General features: G+C 38.2%; 1 protein-coding gene across 1 annotated transcript in view; it reads left to right on the forward strand.

Moving 5' to 3' along the window:
- Nucleotides 1–282: 282 nt before the first annotated feature.
- The window catches only part of PEX5L (peroxisomal biogenesis factor 5 like), a 156,745-nt gene continuing 137,387 nt past the window's right edge, over nucleotides 283–19,640 (forward strand). Inside the window, 3 exon segments of the mRNA XM_032483811.1 lie at nucleotides 283–574; nucleotides 1,282–1,441; nucleotides 2,909–2,980. Coding sequence (XP_032339702.1) covers nucleotides 1,349–1,441; nucleotides 2,909–2,980 — 165 coding nt within the window. The 5' untranslated portion in view covers nucleotides 283–574; nucleotides 1,282–1,348.

Below are 19,640 nucleotides of genomic sequence, written 5' to 3' on the forward strand. Positions count from 1 at the left end.
TAAGAGATGGGACACTTATACTGAGCTGAAAGCCTCTTCCAGGGAGGGAGGCATTCTCAGCAAATGATGACTATTTCCTTTCTCTCTGTACCCACTTCTCCCGCCCCGCAGTCCTCACCGTTTTACTTCCTCTGCACTGATGCTCCCTCCTCAGCTGCATGTAGGAACAGTGCCCAGCAGGCAGCATGCCCAGGCTCAGGTCGACTGGGGCCTAACCTTACTGCCTCAGTTGAGATCCTCAGCTCCAGTGTCAGCCAGCGGAGTGGGAGGAGCACAGGAAGTGAATAGCATCTGGCTTCTCCTCCCACAGAAGCCCTGCCTCCTCACGCTGGGACAGTGGAGAGGTTGGCTTTCTTTCTCCTTCTAGTTCAGTCCTTTGACTAATGGGAAAGACCACGCAGACGCTATGGAGTTGCTTTTTGTGCCTGAAAAAAGTGCATAGATAGAAGACAGGGATTCCTGGCTGGGAGGAGGGAGGAGAGCTGAAGATCCCTGCCCAGGCTGGCCGGTCCAAGCAGTCAAAGTGGGAAGCTGAGTGCTTGAAAGAGGATTATGCTCGCAGTAGAAATAAGCAGTAAGTGAGCGAATAACCATTATGGCTTAGAAAAGGCTTAATCCCCCTGGGGTTATGGGGTGAACTAGAAAATATTGCTTAACTCAAGAGGAAAACTGCTTCTGACTCTGTGTACAATTGTCTGCTGTTTGGAGACTAAGGGCTTAAGTACAAACCCAGAGCTCTAAATGCCTCCTCCCACTGTTGGAAAATGCCAACTTCTCCTTACAGTAGTTGGGGATATAATCTCCTTCCCTGACCTAGCCTCTTCCTGGGAAGATTTACTACTAAACCAGATAAGGAATTGAGATTAAATTGGAAAGGTGAAATCTGGTACTGGCAGAAATGGCAATTTTGAATTATGTTCTGTGAATGCTAACATTCTTATATCTATTAGCGGTGATTTGCTAATCACAAGAAAGTCTGGGGTGGGGCCTTAAAAAGGAAAATTGAAAGCTCTTATGACAGAGAAGCTGAGTAGTCCATATGTGTGAGATGAAATATAAAAATGTATATAATTAATAATAGGTGGGGGGTTGAGCATTAAACTAGGACAGCCATCAGGGAACATAGAAATGCTTGGATAAAAATTAGTTAGAAAAGGAGAAATTTTAGTTTCAATGACTTTTTGTGCTAGCCAAAAATTTCCTAATGATTACGAAGTCAAGACAGTGATTCAGGGATACTTTGATTATTTTGGTACATTATATATATGGTTGCTGGGCAAGATCTGTGGTTCTCTGGTCAGTGAGTTCTGGCAATGTAGCCACTGCTGCTGGTACAAAGAATTCTGGGATGTCTGACAGTGAAATGGATGGAAGGACCCACATTCCATCTCTACTTAATGTCCTTTTGTCCAGAAATCGGGTCATGCAAATGAGCTACTTGGTACGTATACAGATCAATATTCGGAAAGGCATTTCTAAATGTTTTGCATTAGAGGGTCTCTGGACAATATTTTATGGCAACCAGTGGACTAAAAGGATACAAAAGCAAAGTGATAGGAAGGAAGTCAGCTTGATTAAAACCAACCTTGTACTTTTTGTTTTCCATCAGTCCTGAAATGGAACCTCAAATGAGGACAAGAATAATAATAGAGAGAAGTACTGTGGCCATCTGTTCTGTTCTAAGTGGCTAAACTCATTAATATATGAATGAGAATTCAGATTTTATTTATGCATCCTAATACTTGAAGATTCAGAAAATCTCTTTATTACAGAAAAAAAAAACACAAAAATAGGAAGTGTGTTTATTGGGGAGGAAATGTGGAAATCTGGTTTTGAAATGTTATAGGGGAAAAAACAGACAAGAATTGTGTCCCACAGTGTAAAGAAGATTTATGTCTTGTTTGTTAAAGGATGTAATTCTTCTCCCGATGAGATGAGGATCCTAGTATGGCACAGTAGATGCAAACTTAAGAAGTATTTTTAAGTCCTTTAATTCTAGTTGATGTAGTTAATACATAAAGCAAGGAATGTTTTTTAAAAAATAATAACCTTGGACTACAGCTAACTACGTAGTGAATTTTCTTTTCTTTTTCTTACTGGTCCTCTACAGAGGTACTATGCTTTCTGAAATTATGAAGAAGCAACTGTAGTTTCTGATATTTCCTTTAACCAGTGCACTGGGAAAAAGGAAAAAAAGGCTCAGACATACTATCTTTCTCCTGTAACACAACAGTAAAATGGTTGTCATGATCTGTGTCCTTTCCTAACTTTATAACTTTTCCTATGGGGAGGGTAGATGGGGAGAAAATGCCAATAAAGTGCATTTTTCAAAATGGTCTGTACTCTTCCAACTTTTCAAACTACCTAATTTTGAAGATTATTTATCTTTTTAAAATTATTTCTGGATTGTTTTTTCCAAAGTTAGTTTTCATTGGATTTATAAGCAAATGTAGAAAATCTAAGGATTTATTATCTGAATTGTGTTATACTTGCTTATTCTTAAAAATATATAAAGGATTAAAATAAAACAATAACTTAAGTCTTAAACATAGTATAAGTACTAAATGTGGTTTCGGTCTTTAAGAAAAATGTGCTGGGACTCTAAGAAATTGCTTATTTATCTCAAGTCATTAAAGAATCTTTTCTGAAAATATAGAATTGAAAAAAGAAGCATAACAAGATTCAGAAACACATTAAAGGTATAATTTGGATGCAAGAGGCCAAGCAAAGGCCAGCAGTTTAATAAAGATATTTGATGTTGTCCGTGAGGGACTGACATAAAGCATGATGCATTATGCCCAGTGAACAAGGCTAAGTAAATACTTTTGTCTTTAAAAAGTGTTAAGTAGGAATTAATGTTATTAATGGAAAGAAACTAAATGATCATTTAAAATTATTCTTTCACAAGAAAAGTAAAGAAAAAGGATATGGAAAACTAAGCAGTGATGAAGACCTGGAAATAATTGTTGATCCGAAGCAGGTAAGTGAATGCTTCCGTATATTTTCTGCTGTTGCACTGTAGATTTTTGACAACCAAAGCACTTAGATTGTTCAGCCCTGCCCTGGAGGCTGGGTTAGCCTGTCTGACTGAGGCCTGCATAACAAGGTAGATCTTGAGAGCCACTAAGCCTCCAGATGATGCCTCTGATCCACTGACTCCTGCATAATGTCACTATGTATGTTCTGTGTGTACGAATGATGAAAAATAAAGCAGAGCAAGATAAGAGAACTTTTGGAAATCAAAAGTCCTACTTGAAAAATGAATCAATACATCAGTAATAATTTGGCTGGAAAAAAAGATTTAAACAAGAACTTCTCAAGTGTATTATTTTGAAAATGAGAAATGCTACCACCATTACTATAAAACAATGAATATAATTTAGGGGGTGGGGAACAAAAGACTTTTAAAAATTGAGAAGTTTAAAACATAGATGTTGCCTAATTTAATTTCTCAGATTGTCTGCAGTAAATTTAGAGATGATTTTTAAAAAAAGAACCAAAATAAATATTTAATATCCCTTAATATTGCCTGTCATTTGAGAAACATCTAGGTTGGATTTCATATGGGCCCATAAGGTGAAATGAAAACTGCTTAATAGACCATAAACAATGACATACCAGGTAATGGAAGGTATCCAGTTCATGCCACTGAATTGGCATTAGCCCTTAATGTCTTTGTTAATTATCAGGGGAGACAAGATAGCTGCACATCTATTTAATGTGTAAATGGCACTGATTCTCAGGGTGATGTAAGCTTCAGTAGAGATAGGGAAATAATTCGCAGGCATCTGAGCAGATGAAGAGGTTAGAAAGAAAGCAGTCAGCAAGTTACAGAAAGCCAAGTTGAATTTGGAAAATTTCCTATCCAGGCAGTTTGTTTTGCATCGTGGTGATTGCATTAAAGGAGCCATTGTGTCTATTTCTGAAAAAAAAAAAAAAAAAGAAGAAGAAGAAAAATGACCATCAGAAGATAGGAACCAGAAACAATTGACTTACAGACTTGTTTGTTAGGCCTGGAATAACTGAGGTAACAGAAGTGGTCTCCTGGGAAAAACCGACTGAATAAAGCATCTCCCCAAAAGGTGGAGAATACGTCCATTCTACAGTGTTCACTCAAAATACCTTCATGTTTCTCTTGCTTTGTCTTTACTCTCCTGCTACTGAGTATATGAAGGGGGTGTGAGGATTGGATTTGGCCCTATATCTCTACTTAGTGCCAAATTGTCAATTCAGTTAATAAGATAAGTGGGACTGGAGCCTGAGTGCTCTGGTAGGCTATTAGCTATCATTTTAACTGTGCCAGAATAATTACTTGGGGTGGTGTGCTCTTCATCTCCTATAGATCCTGCCCTGTAGACTGGTATTCTGATTAAAGGACTGGACGTCCCTGGCAAACGAACTAGTAAAATACAATTGAATATATTATGAGAACACACAGACCTCTACATTTCTCTATTAAAATGAAGTTTTTTTATTTCTTCCTTATTCATGTAGCAGTTACATTCTTACTCTTTTTTTTGGACTTCTTTAGTATCATTCTACCCCCAAAGCTGCTTTGCTTTGCTTTGCTTTGCTTTGCTTGCTTGCTTGCTTGCTTGCTTGCTTGCTTGCTTGCTTTTTCTTTTTTTTCCCTAAAGCTTCTTTTTGTTTTAAGTAAATTTGGGGAGTCAGAAAAGGGAGTCATTGTTCTTTTTTTAATGTGGCACTTTACACAGAATTTATGTTGTTGTGCCTGAACGTATTTTATTAACTAAGTTTAATACGGACTCTTTTTAAAGAGAGAACCCACTTTCCTGCCTCTTCAGAAAATAAGGCTTTTCTTACTATAGTTATCATATTTCCTCCAGTGCTATTGGACCAGTTGGCACCAGCTGGCATTGACCCAGCTTTGCTGAGTCATTCATGTCAAAACATGTTTCAAAAGATGAGTAATTATGAATATGAGTTGGCTTTGGTGTTTGCTGTTGGCAGTGAGAATAGTCCTTCTTTTGGGGGAAGGTTTATTTGGTGTTGATGTAATGAGCAAATCCTAGGTTGAAACAATGACAGTGTTGACACCTCAAAGTAAAATATTTGGGAAAACATTCTAATTAGCCTTTATAATACTACAACAAATTCTTCCTAAGTTTATGAGATCAACATTAAAAGTGTGTCTGTCTGTGTGTAGATGTGTGTAAAATATATTTGTCTGATATTGCTTCATCTCATAGATATTATATATAATATATGTATTTTGGGAGGAATCTTTATGTTCAGTTTAGTCTTCCTATGTCTTTTCAGAAACATGGTAGAAGTCTGTTAGCAATCTTCATATAGTTGCAAAAAGCTTTTTCAGTAAATGGTGCCAAAAGAAAATCTAAAGAAGATGAACAAGATAGTTGGGGTGCTGTGATGGGCAGAAGTCTACTAATCTCGTTAAGCTTGCCATTCAGAAGTTGTGGCTCTACACATGCTGTGCAAGCTATATGCCATTTTATCGGTCATGTGATTTGCAAGTCTTGTACTTCCACAGAAAGCCCACAATTTTGCCTGTGTAAGCAAATTAATAACAGAAGCAGCACAGAGTACGAGGATTTTGTTCACTCTGGCTGCCCACATTCAAGGGAATGAACAGTGATTTCTGTGTTATTTCTACATGAGGAAAAGTAATTTTGGAAATGTGTCAGGTTTTATTCTTAAGAGGCAATGTTGTGTTTCTCTTTTTGTGAAATGTTATTGACAAGATTTCTTTGAGATACACACAAAAACATTCTAGAGAATTCTTAGATCAGTGTTGATGTCCTAAAGTAATAGGAGATGCCATTTAATATGTAATCACACACATCCACACACTTCTGTAGTCATTTAAATATAAATGTGTCACATTGACATTTAGGTCCATATTTTCCTCCAGAAATCCCTAGAGCTTTTAAACTTGAAGCATGGGAAAACAATCAAAGGAAACAATGAATAAAAATCTTCATGCCTCTAAAACCCATTTGATATAAGTATATACATATATTTCATTATATGTATATTATATAACATATACAATATACGTATATACAATTATTTTATATATAATTATAATAAAATATATAGAATTAGTTCTATATTTGACTTTCTAGAATAGATATGTAAAGAAATTTTAAGTATATACTTTGGATTGTCTTTATTACTTATTAAAACTTTCTTGATTGGAAGGGGATGCATCTTATTTAGGAATAGATTTCATTTACAAATGAATTTCCCCTCAAGTTACTGAGATATGGGGAATGGGGGTGGGGGAGTAGACAGTCAAGGACCTTGAGTAAGTGATTGAAAACATTAGACACTTTGAATAAATAATGAATTCATTCTACTTTAATTACTGTTTTTAATTAGAATAGAGTCAGCCTAATTCAAAGTTTATGATATGCTGGACCAAGATAGCTTTGTTTCTAAAATATTTTCAAGTTCCAAGCAGACTTAAAGAAGGTAACCAAGGCTGACACAAAATTATAGAGTATTATCATTGTAAAGAGGACACGCTTGTAGATTCCAGCATTTCAAACCGATTTTAACAGTATGTCGTGGATTGAGTTGGTTGTAGGACTCAGAGTTGCAGCTGCATATTCTTCAGTGCACTAAGGTGGGGAAATGTCAAATGTCAGCCCATTACAACGGGAACAAGTGTAGAGAGACCAGAATCTCGGTTCTCAAATTTTAGCAGCTGCAGAATCCCCTAGAGGGCTTCTCAGAACACAGATTGCAGGGCTTCACCCCCAGAGTTTCGGATTCTGCAGGTTGAGGTGGTGCCCAGGAATTTGCATTTCTGAGTCCTCAGCTCCCACTGCTGGTCCCAGACCATACTTTGTGAGAACAGCTGGGTCAGAGGAAATAGCTATTGCAGTTCTAAAGAGAAAAAATACATGTATGCCTTGTAATAAATCGACCATTCTTCACCTGGGCATTACCTGAAATCTGAAAACTGAAATTCACAGACATCCACTGTAATGATGCTAAAAACAAAAGACCACAGCCATTTACAACAAATGGTGCCTGAAAGACCTTTGCAGTCTGACTGAATTCCATTTAGTAGCCTTGTGATCCTGTGGTAGCCTTTGATGTGAAGTATTTCCTTATTTGTCAAATAATACTCTGCTTCCTTGTTTGTAAAATAATACGCTACTTTTCCCACCTCTTAGAGTTTCTCTAAGAAGATAAAATTTGTTAAAGTGCTTTATAAACTGTAAACCATCATCTTTTTAATTAGCTATCATCACCGCCTGTTAGTCAGCTTGGCTTCCCATATAAAATATCATAAACTGGGTGGCTTAAATAACACATATGTATTTCTCACAGCTCTGGAGGCTAGAAAGTCTAAGATCAGCACACTGGCATGGTTGGTTTCTGGTGAAGGCTCTCTTCTTGGCTTGTAGATGACCACCTTCTCACTGTATCCTCACATCCTCATATGGCAGAGACAGAGAGAGAGCTCTGGTGTCTCTTCCTCTTCTGCTTAGGGCCCCATCCTTATGGCATCATTTAACCATTATCACCTCCTCACAGACCCTATCTCTTACAACGGTCACATTGGGGGGTAGGGCTACAACAACATACGAATTTGGAGGAGACAGACATTCAGTCTGTAACCCTACCCCACACCCCCAATTTAGCAGACAAGAATGTTGAGACCTAGAAAGGTGAATTGGGTTGCCCCAAGTCCCTGGTTAGGTACAGAGAGAGCTCTGGAAGCCAGCCTTCCCTCCTGACGTCTAGTCCAATACACTGTCCGTCATCCTACACAGCTCTCTAATGTCACCCATTACCTGTCAACTGATAGATGGAAATTAAGAGGCTGTTTTGCTTCAATGCTCTAGTTGTATAAAATAACTGTCTACTAGGGAAGTACTGTAATTGACCAGTATTTATTTATCAAACACTCACAGGGATAACCTTTTCCACAAACACGCCTTAACTGTTTATTTCCCTCTTTGGCTCATATGGCTTCGCTAGGAGAGAAATGCCCTTCAAAGAAAGTATATACAAAAGCAGAGCTGAAGGGTGGTTATTACCATCTGTTCACCCTTCCTTTCCCTACACACCTCCTCTGGGAGGGCCTCTACCAGGCATGAGAAGCACCATGGAGAGAGACAACACATCCCTTTCCTAGTTTAAAACCTTTGTGAGAGTCTCCTTTTACATTTGTAGGAGAGGCCTGAGCAGAAAGCAATGGAAACTAGAATTTCTGTGGTTTTTCTCCAAAGGAAAAGAAGAGACACAGTATGGCCACTCTCTTGTGGTTCTAATAGCACATAAGCACTTAAGGAGGATTGTAACTTTATCCTACTGGTCATTGTAGGAATGAATCCTAAAGACGAAAATAAAGGCCAACATGAAAGAAAAATGGAAGAATGAGAAAAACAGATTAACGGGAAAGAATGCTGAGCTTCCTTCTGGTACTAACAGTTAGTGTGGTCATACCACCATCTAAGCAGCTGGCCTGATTCTTGGACTCATAAATAGTAAAAGGGATGGGAGTGATGTGTGTCACTGCCTTGTTGTCCTCAGCACCATCTGGGCAGTGCTTTTTTTTTTTTTTGCCATATCAATGTGGTAACTTAATTTAAATATAACTCAGATCCCATTTACCTCTGAGGAGACCTACAGAGAATGAGACCCTGTCTCTTGGTGTCACGTATAACACTCTCGCTGGGTACCTTCTTGGAACTCCATATTGGTCATTAAGAACTGAAGCCCCCTCTAGAGTTGCAGAACAGAGACAAGGGAGCAGCCCAGAGATTCTGAAGCAGGATTATCTAAGACTCTGGCAGGACCAGGCATATTATGCAACTGTGGTTGCCCCCGTTATGCTCACACCAGACATAGGCTTATTGGCATCTTCCTCAGGAAAGATTGATGGATGAGAAATGGTTCAATGAAAATAAACCATATTTATCTGTGATGAGAGAGACTGAATCTTTCCAAATTTGCTGTCTCTCTGAAATCAGGATCAGAGTAAAGAAAGTTTCACTGCTGTAGTCCAATCAATGCCATTTTGTCAGCAAAGAGATTTATCATCAATATACATTGTATAAGGCAAAGGGAAAGTTTTGCACCAGGTTAAATTAAAAAATTACTGAGATAAAGGCACTTTCACTCATGTTTTATTCCAAGATATTATCTATTTATGTTAGGTAATATGAAAATAGTTCTGAGTAACCGGTAATTGGAAATTGGGGGGCGTGGAAATCACAGTAATGCAAAGTATCTTTATTTTTTTCCTTATAGACTCACAATGATGAGTTTATTTTATTTTATTTCACTTCATGCATTTCAGTTTAGTGTACCGATTCCCCTAGGCATCACCTCTGATTCTAGGAAAAACAAAAAGGGCCGACCTAATATCTTAATTTTAGAGTCTTCTGCCATGTCAGAAAGATCTGAAGGTAAAAGGCCACTCGTTGTAGAGTGACACAGGCAGGCGAGAGAGACCAGAAACAAAGAGGCTGTTATCCTAGTTTCTAGTCTCGGCTTTGCCACTTGCTATGCAGAAGACCTTGGAGTGAGCAGTTTAAGTTCTCTGCATTTCTGTTTCTTCATCTGTAAGATGGAATAATATCATCTGGCTCAGACGTCTGTTGTGAGGTTCAAATGGGGATGCCTCTCTGAGAGCCTCGTGTCCAGCTCAGCCTCCTTCGGTCAGAGCCAAGTCCAGACTCCAGGGCCACCACTGTTTGCTCTCATGCTCTTTCCACCAGCAGCTCACGCTTCCTGCACGTCGAGTTGGTTGCTACATCACGACATTTTCGCTTGGCTTCCTCCCACTGCTTCACCAGTAAGCAATCTGCGTGCCTTCTGTAGGACATGGCCAGGTACTCTAGTCTGATGCCTTTGAGAGCCTGCCAGCTTTTCTGCCACTGCACGCGTTGCCACTGGGAATTTAGCAAAGTTGTTACACAAGGGTCAAGAGCAGGGCCTTCACAGTCAGAATCTGAATGAAAACAGGCTACAGCCAGATAGCAGCTGTATTACCTTGGGAAAGTCAACCAGCCTCTCTGAGCCTCAGGCTGCTCTGCTATACAATGAAGAAATACTACCTATTTCATAAGGTAGTTGTTAGGATTAAGTAAGTTGCTATATAGAAATGCTTAGCAGAGTGCGTGGTGGGTGCGTAATAGGTGCTGGGGTTGGTGGTAAAACCCTTAGATTTATTAGGTGTAGAATCCCCTTGGATTTCTTCAAGACTGAGTTATAATAATTCTAAAAAATAAAGTCTATTCTAAAGTCGTAGATACAAATACCTCCTTGGATCAACCAAGTACAGAAATGAAGGGAATAGACTGTGAGAAAAATAGGGAGTGAGGAGGACAGTGGCTAATGTCACCCACTGGCCCCTCTAGAGCAGACAGCACCTACCAACTTCAAATAATTGCTCTCTTGTTGAAATGGGCTCAGAATCACCACATATACTGATTTTTCAAGAGAAGCAATTGATCTGCTGCTTTTTGAATGTTTATAATAAATTTAAAAGTTTTATAGCAACATGTAGTCAGACAGAACAGTCTGGGTCTGTATACAGCCGTGGGGTTCCAGTTCGTGACCCGTTATAGTCATGAGACTCTAAGATCAAAGGAGAGGAGGATGGTGACATGGACCTGGGTAGGCCTCTGCTCTCCTGCTGTTTCTCTCCCACTTTATACCCTCTCCCTTGAAAACTAACCTAACCTAGTTGTCCATCTGGTTAAAATAATGGACGTTAGGTATAGTTGTCAGATGGCTTTCAGTACCTCAAAAGGGAACCGGTTACCCTAAAATATAAAGAATCCCTATCTGATAAAATGAGTAGGTCAAATATTTGGAAGCAGAAGATACTGCTGATATTTCCACCTGTTCAGGGTTTTTACTACCTTCTGTTCTCACCAACTCAGCATCTAAAAAGAGTAAACAAGGTACCAGACTGGTGGAGTAGCCAGCACCCAGCTTTTCTCCACCAGTCCATCTTCTCCAGTTTCCCAAACAATAATGCGAACCACAGGGCTCAGTTAAAAACTGTGATCACCAAGAGAGAGACCGTGAGTTACCACTTCAAGTTCAACAAATATCTTGAATGCCATTATATATCTTTATTTTACAATATTAATGTACAGCCTATGTTCATTATATGCAGCATAAAAAAAAAACTGGACTTCCAAGCTGGAAAAATATGTTGATGTTATGTAATTTTCAAATGGCCCATTTTTTTTTAATCTAATGGGGAAACGTGCTGGCAGCATGTTTAGTCACTGACAAAAATACATGCAAAATTGAAATGACAAGAGCTGACATGCTGAGAGTAAAGATGATGTGATATATGAAAATAACAGCCAAGGACAGTGATGCTTAAACTTAGCCATTTGGAGCACAAACAACTTGAAAAGAAACCATTCAACCTTTCACTGTGGAAGGTTTGTTGTGCTTTTACTGGTTTTGTTGTTTGGGGATTTGTTTTGTGTTTTGGTGGTATTGTCCTTTTAAATAGATTCATTTGGTCAAGCTGAGAACCGTAGACAATAGAGCTGGAAGGAACTCAGAAGATAATCTAACCTGGTGGTTTTTAATTGTACTCCGTGGAACCCGTTCCCAGTTGAACGGAGGAAGGGGTCCATGTATGTGATGCCACCCTTCGAGAACAAGTCAGCCCCTAGGGTGCAGACGAGTTTTGTTTGAAGAAAGGGTGCTGCTGCTAAGAACTCTAAATATATTGGTTCTAGTTCAACCAAAAGAAGTTGAGTCTTAGAGTAGGGAAATAGCTTGACTGCGTCACTAGGTTATTTTTTAACACAGGGAATATTAGAAATCAGGTCTGTAGCCACTAGTCTTGGCTTCAATCATCTACCCCTAGAACTGCCTTCCTAAATTCACTGCTTCTTATCCTTTCTTCTAAACTCCCTCATGCTGGTAAGCTAAGCATACCAATCAAGCCAGAAAAATCACTCGAGAAGAGTGTGTATTTCAAGTGTGCAGCTAACTCTATTAATTTGTCTGATAGACTTTTATGAAAGGATGTCTATATGAGATGCTTCCTACTTCATAAAGAGGTTCTCACAAACTTTGTGACAGCTCTCCGGTATATATCAGGGTACAGATATGAAGGATTTTAAAAGTGGGATTCGAAGCTCCTCCTTGAGATTTGCAAGGTGTTTGCTCTATGTTGAAGCAGACGGTTTTTGCACAGCTCACCTCTCAGGTCTTCTCCACTGGGATCAGCTGCTCATCTCCCTTTCAGGTGGCTGTGGGGATTGTGAACCTGGCCCACTGTTCAGCTTCTCGCTTCCAAATCCATCCATTCTGAATTGAGCTGCCAGCGCTTTGTCTAATGAACCCTGCATGTAACCCTCCTGATTGCTGATTCGATCAGCATCCAGTGTCATAAGGGCTTTGAAAAGCAGCTGTGGGTAGCAATATTTATACTGAATTGATTTATGTTACAAATTCAAAATCTGATAAATAAAAATGACTGAGGAACAGACAGACCATACAAAAATGCTTTTTTCTTATTTTGATACTTAATTTAGAGAGTAAACTCCCCTTCTTTCTCTCCTGACTTTGGACCTAGATGCCTGAGCTCTGCCATTGCCCTGACCTTGTCACTTTTGTGGTTGTGCTTTTATTTCTCTGCCATCCAGACTTTGCAGTACGGGTCTTTTCCTTCCTGCTCAGCCCCACTCTCTGATCCCCGCCTCTGGAATGTGTCTCTTATTCTGACACTGCATATATCAGGTTTCACAGAAACGTAGTTCTTGCAAACCTGTTTTGTTTTGTTTTGTTTTTAATGCTCCATTGCTTCCTTCCCTTTCTTCAAAACAACGCTAAGATTCGGTCATTTCAGAGTGAAATTTCCTTCCTGTCTTGTGATCTAGGAAAAACACATGCACACACAAATGATCATTCAATACAATTGTTATTTATTCTTCGTCATAGTATTTTTTGACCAAATGATCTCATTCTTGAAACATATGAATAAGTGACTTACTAAAGAAATGGTGAGAGAATGTACCATCTCGGCTTTGTGTTGGATGTTCTCAATAGAAAAAAACATTCATTCATCACTTTTTGCTAACAAAATTATCTCATTTGTATAATTTGTGAATAATTAATGAATTCTGTTGTAGAAAAACACTAAGCGTGGAAGTAGTTTTCTTCCAGTCGAAGGTTGTCGAATTATCACTTCCCTACACTCTCAGCTTCTATCTTTAAACTTTAAATGTGTCCCAAAATTGACACATTAATTTTTGTGAACTATGGGAGTAATTTCTAAAAAAAAAGAAAGAACAATGGTGCATCAGTTGATGGATTTTTTTAATCAAATTGTTTAGTACAGAATAAAACAAATTAAAGCTGACAAACAGGCTTCATTATTCTTAAACTTTTAAGCTGAAGATATAAAACCTTGGAAACTTTGCATTTTAAAAAACTGAAGCAATTTGTTTTAGTTTTTATTACTGAAGTTTAGTCAGTTTACAATGTTGTGTCAATTTCTGGTGTGCAACATGTTTCAGTCATACATGTACATACATCTATTCCATTTTATATTCTTTTTCACTATAGGTTACTACAAGACATTAAATATAGTTCCCTGTGCCACACAGTAGGAACTTGTTGTTTGTCTATTTTACGTATGGTAGTTAGTATCTGCAAAGCTCGAACTCCCAGTTTATCCCTTCCCACCCTCTTCCCACCCTGGTAACCATAAGTTTGTTTTCTATGTCTGTGAGTTTGTTACTGTTTTGTAGATAAGTTCATTTGTGTCTTTTTTTCTTATTATTCCATATATAAGTGATCTCATATGGTATTTTTCTTTCTCTTTCTGGCTTACTTCACCTAGTATGATGATCTCTAGTTCTATCCACATTGCTGCAAATGGCTTTATCTTATCTTTTTATGGCTGAGTAGTATTCCTTTGTATGTATGTGTGTGTACACATGTATGTATGTATGTACATACATACACACACCACAACTTCTTTATCCAGTCATTTGTCGATGGACATTTAGGTTTATACACTGTGTTGGCTATTGTAAATAGTGCTGCTGTGAACATTGGGGTGCATGTATCTTTTCAAATTAGAGTTCCCTCCAGATATAGGCCTAGGAGTGGGATTACTGGATCATAGGATAACTCAATTTTTAGTTTTTAAAGGAATCTCCATACTGTTTTCCATAATGGCTGCACCAAACTGCATTCCCATTAACAATATAGGAGGGTTCCCTTTTCTCCACACCCTCTTCAGCATTTATCATTTGTGGACTTTTGAATGATGGCCATTCTGACTGGTGTGAGGTGATACTTCATGGTAGTTTTTATTTGCATTTCTCTGATAATTATCAATATTGAGCATTTTTTCATGTGCCTATTGGCCATTTGTATGTCTTCACTGGAGAAAAAGAAGCAATTTATTTTTCACTAAATGAATGAGCAGTCTTACCCTGAGAACAATAGATTTTCAGATTTTTCTGTTTTTCCATTCGCTCCTTCCTCTTTTTGGGAATAGACTTTACTTTTGTTTGTTTGTTTTTTTCTGCCCTGTTCACAACGTCCTTTGGAATAGGGCAATAATAACACACATTTATGTAGCATTTACTATGTGCTACACCCTATTCTAAACACTTTATATATGTTAATTCATTTAATCCTCCCAACAAATCCTTGATGTAGGTACCATCATCCCCATTTCACAGTGCACGCTGAGGCAGGAGTTTTATGCCCGCTGCTGCATTGCACTCCCCCAAGGAGATGTGCTGTATGCTCAGGCTGTGCAGCTATACATGACCGCCCTGGGTCCAAGGAGTTCACAGTTAGGAAGTTATCCTTTCCTCATGCTTCCCTGACTTATCAAGGAGATCTGTTACTATCTTTACTGAGCTAGGAATGTAACAGGGTAAAATCTGAGAAAGCCCTTCTATTTGGAAGGGAAAGATGTACAGGGATAAAGAAAAGCATATATCAATTAAGATGGGTAAACTGAAAAAGAAATATTCTCCCTTCAAAAGACAGTATTCCTGCGTGTGTGTGTGTGTGTAAAAGAGGAAGAGAGAGAGAGAGAGAGAGAGAGAGATACAGAGAATGCGTAGACACATACCCATAAACGCACATACCCAAAAGCAAACCTATGAAAAAGGGCGGTTGCCCAGTCCTTGCATAAATGCCCACCTCTGAGGTGGTTGGGACCCTGCACTGTACAGAATAGTAGGACCAGGTGATCAGACAGCCTTGCAAGGTAACCAGCAAAAGGCAGGTACTGCACTGAGATTGCTACATGTGTTCGAGTCATCCTATCTGAGGTGTTTCTCATGATAAGTTAAATTCTTCCTTTGTGCATAGAATTACTTCTGTGCTCATTTGAAAAATTTCATGCCTGCCTGGAACAAAACAAGAAAGCCTATTGCTTCAGCATTTGTTGAGTAGCTTTCTGTTCAAGAGTACATTGCTGTGCTCTGGAAATGTCGCTTTGCTGGGTGCCCGTCTGCCCCACAGGGGCTGACCTTTCTTCTCAGCCTGAACTGTTCAGGAGAGCTAGTTTATCCAGGATTGTTGGCAGAGCTCCAGACTCCCTACCTGTCCATCTGGAAAAGTGGTCTGAGAATTGATATTCTGCCACCCCTTCAGACTTTCACTGGCCACAACTCTGCCCCTCCAAGGTCCTGGTGATGCCTGCATCCAACCAAAAGCAGCGCCTAGCCTTCCTCCCAAAGCCTTACCTGTTGGGCTAGAGGGCTGACAGTCACCCTGGGAGGTCCCATCTCACTGGTTACTATGCTTATGAGTATGCAAAACCCCCCTCAGAAACTTTGAACAAGATAAAAAGTACCACCCATGGCTCCCAAGGACTCTTCATTTTACATCCTCTCCCATTTTTGCATAGTCATAAGCATAATTTAAATTTTTTTGCATAGTTGCAGTTGGTATGCATTCAATTTTGTATCTGCCTATCAATGTAACATTATGCCAGTCTCCTTTCTTCCACATCATTATTTAGTTTTTATAAACATCATTTTAATGGTTGCCTTATATTGAATCAAAGTGATCCTTAGGCATTTTTTTCCCCACAGCTTTCCCTGGCTTGTGTGTGATCATTCAAATCTTTCCCTCCTTTCAGGGTGCAAGTTATCAAATTAAAAAGGAAAGGAAGGGATTACAAGAAAATCATGTACGTTGCTATGATTAGACATATACTGATTTACCATGAATTATGCATATTTATGGGAATTTGCACGTTGCAGTCTTTTCATACCCCTGCTGCACCTTTAAATGTCACTGGAGACACCACCGCACACGTTTCACTGCTGTTCTAAAACCTCAAGTTTAAATCACATCCTACATGGCAGTTATACAGGATTCTGCTTCCTGAGGCTGACCACAGCCGAATCACAAACATGGATTTGCATAAATTTGGTTTGCTTGAATTTTTAAGTTTGCTGAGAAGGGAAATTGACTAAATATTGTTAGAGCCAAAAATAACTTGGGATATAATTTACTATGGTACCATATGCATTGAGGACACAGATGTATGGACCCACCAAGATATTCCTATGCCAAAAATATATATGTAGACCTATATATAATATATAAGACCTATATTGAAGTCTAAGCAACTTATATGAGTGGAGTAATAGAATTAAGTCCTATGACTTCTTCATATTGAAAGGCAATGATAAAAATAAATCATTGTGAATGCATTTTAGAATATATAGCCTTTTGTAAACATTCTAGATTTTTAAAGTTTTTGCTTGTGTTCCAAAATGCAAAACTCTTACATTAATGCAGATCCAAAGAGTACAGGAAGTTATTTTAGCAGAGCTAAAATACCAGTGAGGATGCTTGTATTCAAGTTTCTGGCTTTGCCAATGACTTTCTCCTTGACCTTGAATAAATCTCTAAGCCTCGATGTCCCTATCAGCAAAGTGATAATATTTTCCCTAGTTCTATCTCACAAGAATTCTGGAAGAATTTCTTAAAGAAAACAAACAAACAAAAAAATCATCTGAGCCACTCAAGAGGATTACTTCCTGTGAATAAATCCAAAATGGTATCATCTTTAAGGAAGCCACTCACTAAGACCCTGTGGTTATGAATCAATCTCTTGTGTTAAACAGTAATTTTAAGATGAGATCCCCTGTAGAAAAATGAACACATCTAGAACTATTATTTTTAGATCAGTAATACTAGGGAGGGAGGCAAAGTGTGGCTTAATTTTATGAATTTACAAGTGACAGAATTATATTGCATTTCTTTTTGAATAATTCTTTTGATAACTTTCTAATCATAAAGAGAAAAAGTGTATAAGCTTTCATATTTGTTTTTCAACTGTCTTGAAAAGATGACATGATAAATAGTTCTAGAGAAGTAACTTTAGTATTTTTATCACTACTGATTCTCTTTTTTTTAATGAGCAAAATTTTTTCCTGGAGAAGCAAAACTTATGCTGAGGCTTCCAAACTTTATTTAGTAGTCAAGAAATTGCATATTCCAAGTAAAAACAATGTATCTGTCCCCCAGACTAGAAAAAGCCCTCTTAGATGAATTTTGTTAACACCCGAGCCTTCTTTAAAATAAAAATGAAAAGCATGCAGAGCTCATTATGAGTCTTTAGCAGAAGAGTCACATAATATCTCTCAAAACGGAGAAACCTAATTAGCTTCAGCAAAGTGCCAAAGAAAAGGAGAACTTCTCTCCCAAAGTAAGATGACATTTAGAACCTCTCTGTATACCTTTGAAGAGAATCAGACCCTCTATCAATCAACTGTCTTTGGAACAATTATTTCAGAGTATACTGGTATGAAAGAGTAGTAACCACCAGTGAGTTTTTATTATTCTTCCTTCTTTAGAAATCTACTTCTGACATCACAAGTAAGGCCCTCAATCAGCTTCCTCAGAACTTCCTGCCCATCAGTAAGGAAAAAAACAAATCCATAAAAACATATATATGAGGTTTTAAGTTCATGTTGAGGCCAGATTTGGGGACAGGGTGCAGAGAAATTTAGTTATGTCAGCTTGGGCAGAGTTCATTTTAAGCACATGCATAAGCATTGTAGATGAGATTGGTAGAGTTGGGTGGATCAAACTTTAATTTCCCAAATGTCCAATTTAGTTTTGTTATGACAGGAGTTGGGGAGGGGTGGGAATAAAGGGAATTAACATTGTTGTGCACCTACTATGTGCCAGACAACAATCTGGGGGGGAGGGGGGACCCAAGGCTGAGAAGGGTTGAGAAACTTGAAAAGTGTCACATAACTAGCAAAGCAGCAAAAATGGAATTAAAATAAAGTTTGCCTCAAAAGCCCATGCTCTTCCTGCCAACTGCCTTCCCACAAGGCATCAAGAAAATTAAACTGCACAACATCTTGTTTAAAGATACCATCATTAGTTGCTGTATATTACTTAGCACCCATGGGAGCCTTCTTTAAAAAGAATTTTTTTAAGTCACAGACAGCAAAGAGAAAGATGGGACTGTGTCAGGGTCAAAACAAAGCTCCTGCTGGACACCTGCTTCAGAACTGCCAGTCCCTACTTAGAGATTATTTGGAAGAAGCCGAGTGCTGAATAATGGAGTTGCACAGGCAAAGGTTTCTCTGGAAACACAAGAAACAAATAGAAATGAAGAATGTAGTGTCCTGTTTCCTAGTTTGCACACAACTATGCCTTTATTTTTCTCATAACTGACCTCAAGATAAATGGGAAAAATGGCTCACTTCACCAGGCTTTCCTCGCGTTCTTGGCACCAAAGCTCCTATATTCATGACAGATTTTTTTTTTACTGAAAGTTAACTCTTGAGCTTGTTCTTGTAGAACTTAAACAATAAAGCTATCCAAGGCAGGTACAAAGAACAAAAAAAGAAATGTCTTCGGAACTTAAGAAGCAGCAAATTTCCTCAATAGCCAGATGAGATTACCCCTCGTATCTCTTCTAGGACCTATGGAATGAACATTGTTGGGAAACACAAAAGCCCTTTTTAATTTCATAGTTTTTCCGGAAGATTAAGGTAGATAAAGGGGGTTACCTGTGCAAAATATTTTACCATTGGGGATATTTTGAGTCCCTTGCCCACTTTTAGCTATAATCATGCTAACAGAATTTATACTGGCATTAAAAAAATGCTTGCAACATATTAAGCAAAACACAAATGCAAGAAAAAATTTGGAAAGATCCAACTGTGTTAAAACATGCTTAGCAAAAAAGACTCTATGGAAACATTCTAATTTATCAAAGGTGATTATCTCTGAATGCTGGAATAATAAGTGATTTTTAAACTACTTGTCTGTCCTTTCCAGTTCTGTATTTGGTAATTCATTAATTCTCCCAAAAACAATTTTTAAAAATAAAATACAACCAAACTGACTAAAAGTAAAAAAATGAGAAAGCTATGTATAACTAATCAAGCTGAAATAGTGTTCTTCCAAACATCAGCTATCAATAAAGCCATGTGTTTCCTCTAAATAGAAGAGATATAATGGAATTAGAAGCAAAAAAGCTAGTGGTAGGATCTGCTTACTGTTTGTGTGGCCTTTAAATATTATTAAAGTCTCTTGCCATGAATCTAGATATACTGATTGCTTGTGTTTAAAATCAACATCAGCAAAAATGTTTCTTAAAAACTTCTTAGTTGCCAGTTTGTATAATTGTGTTAAAAGTGCATTTT

This window comes from Camelus ferus, chromosome 1 (genome assembly GCF_009834535.1).
Source record: "Camelus ferus isolate YT-003-E chromosome 1, BCGSAC_Cfer_1.0, whole genome shotgun sequence".
In the NCBI taxonomy this organism is placed as follows: domain Eukaryota; kingdom Metazoa; phylum Chordata; class Mammalia; order Artiodactyla; family Camelidae; genus Camelus; species Camelus ferus.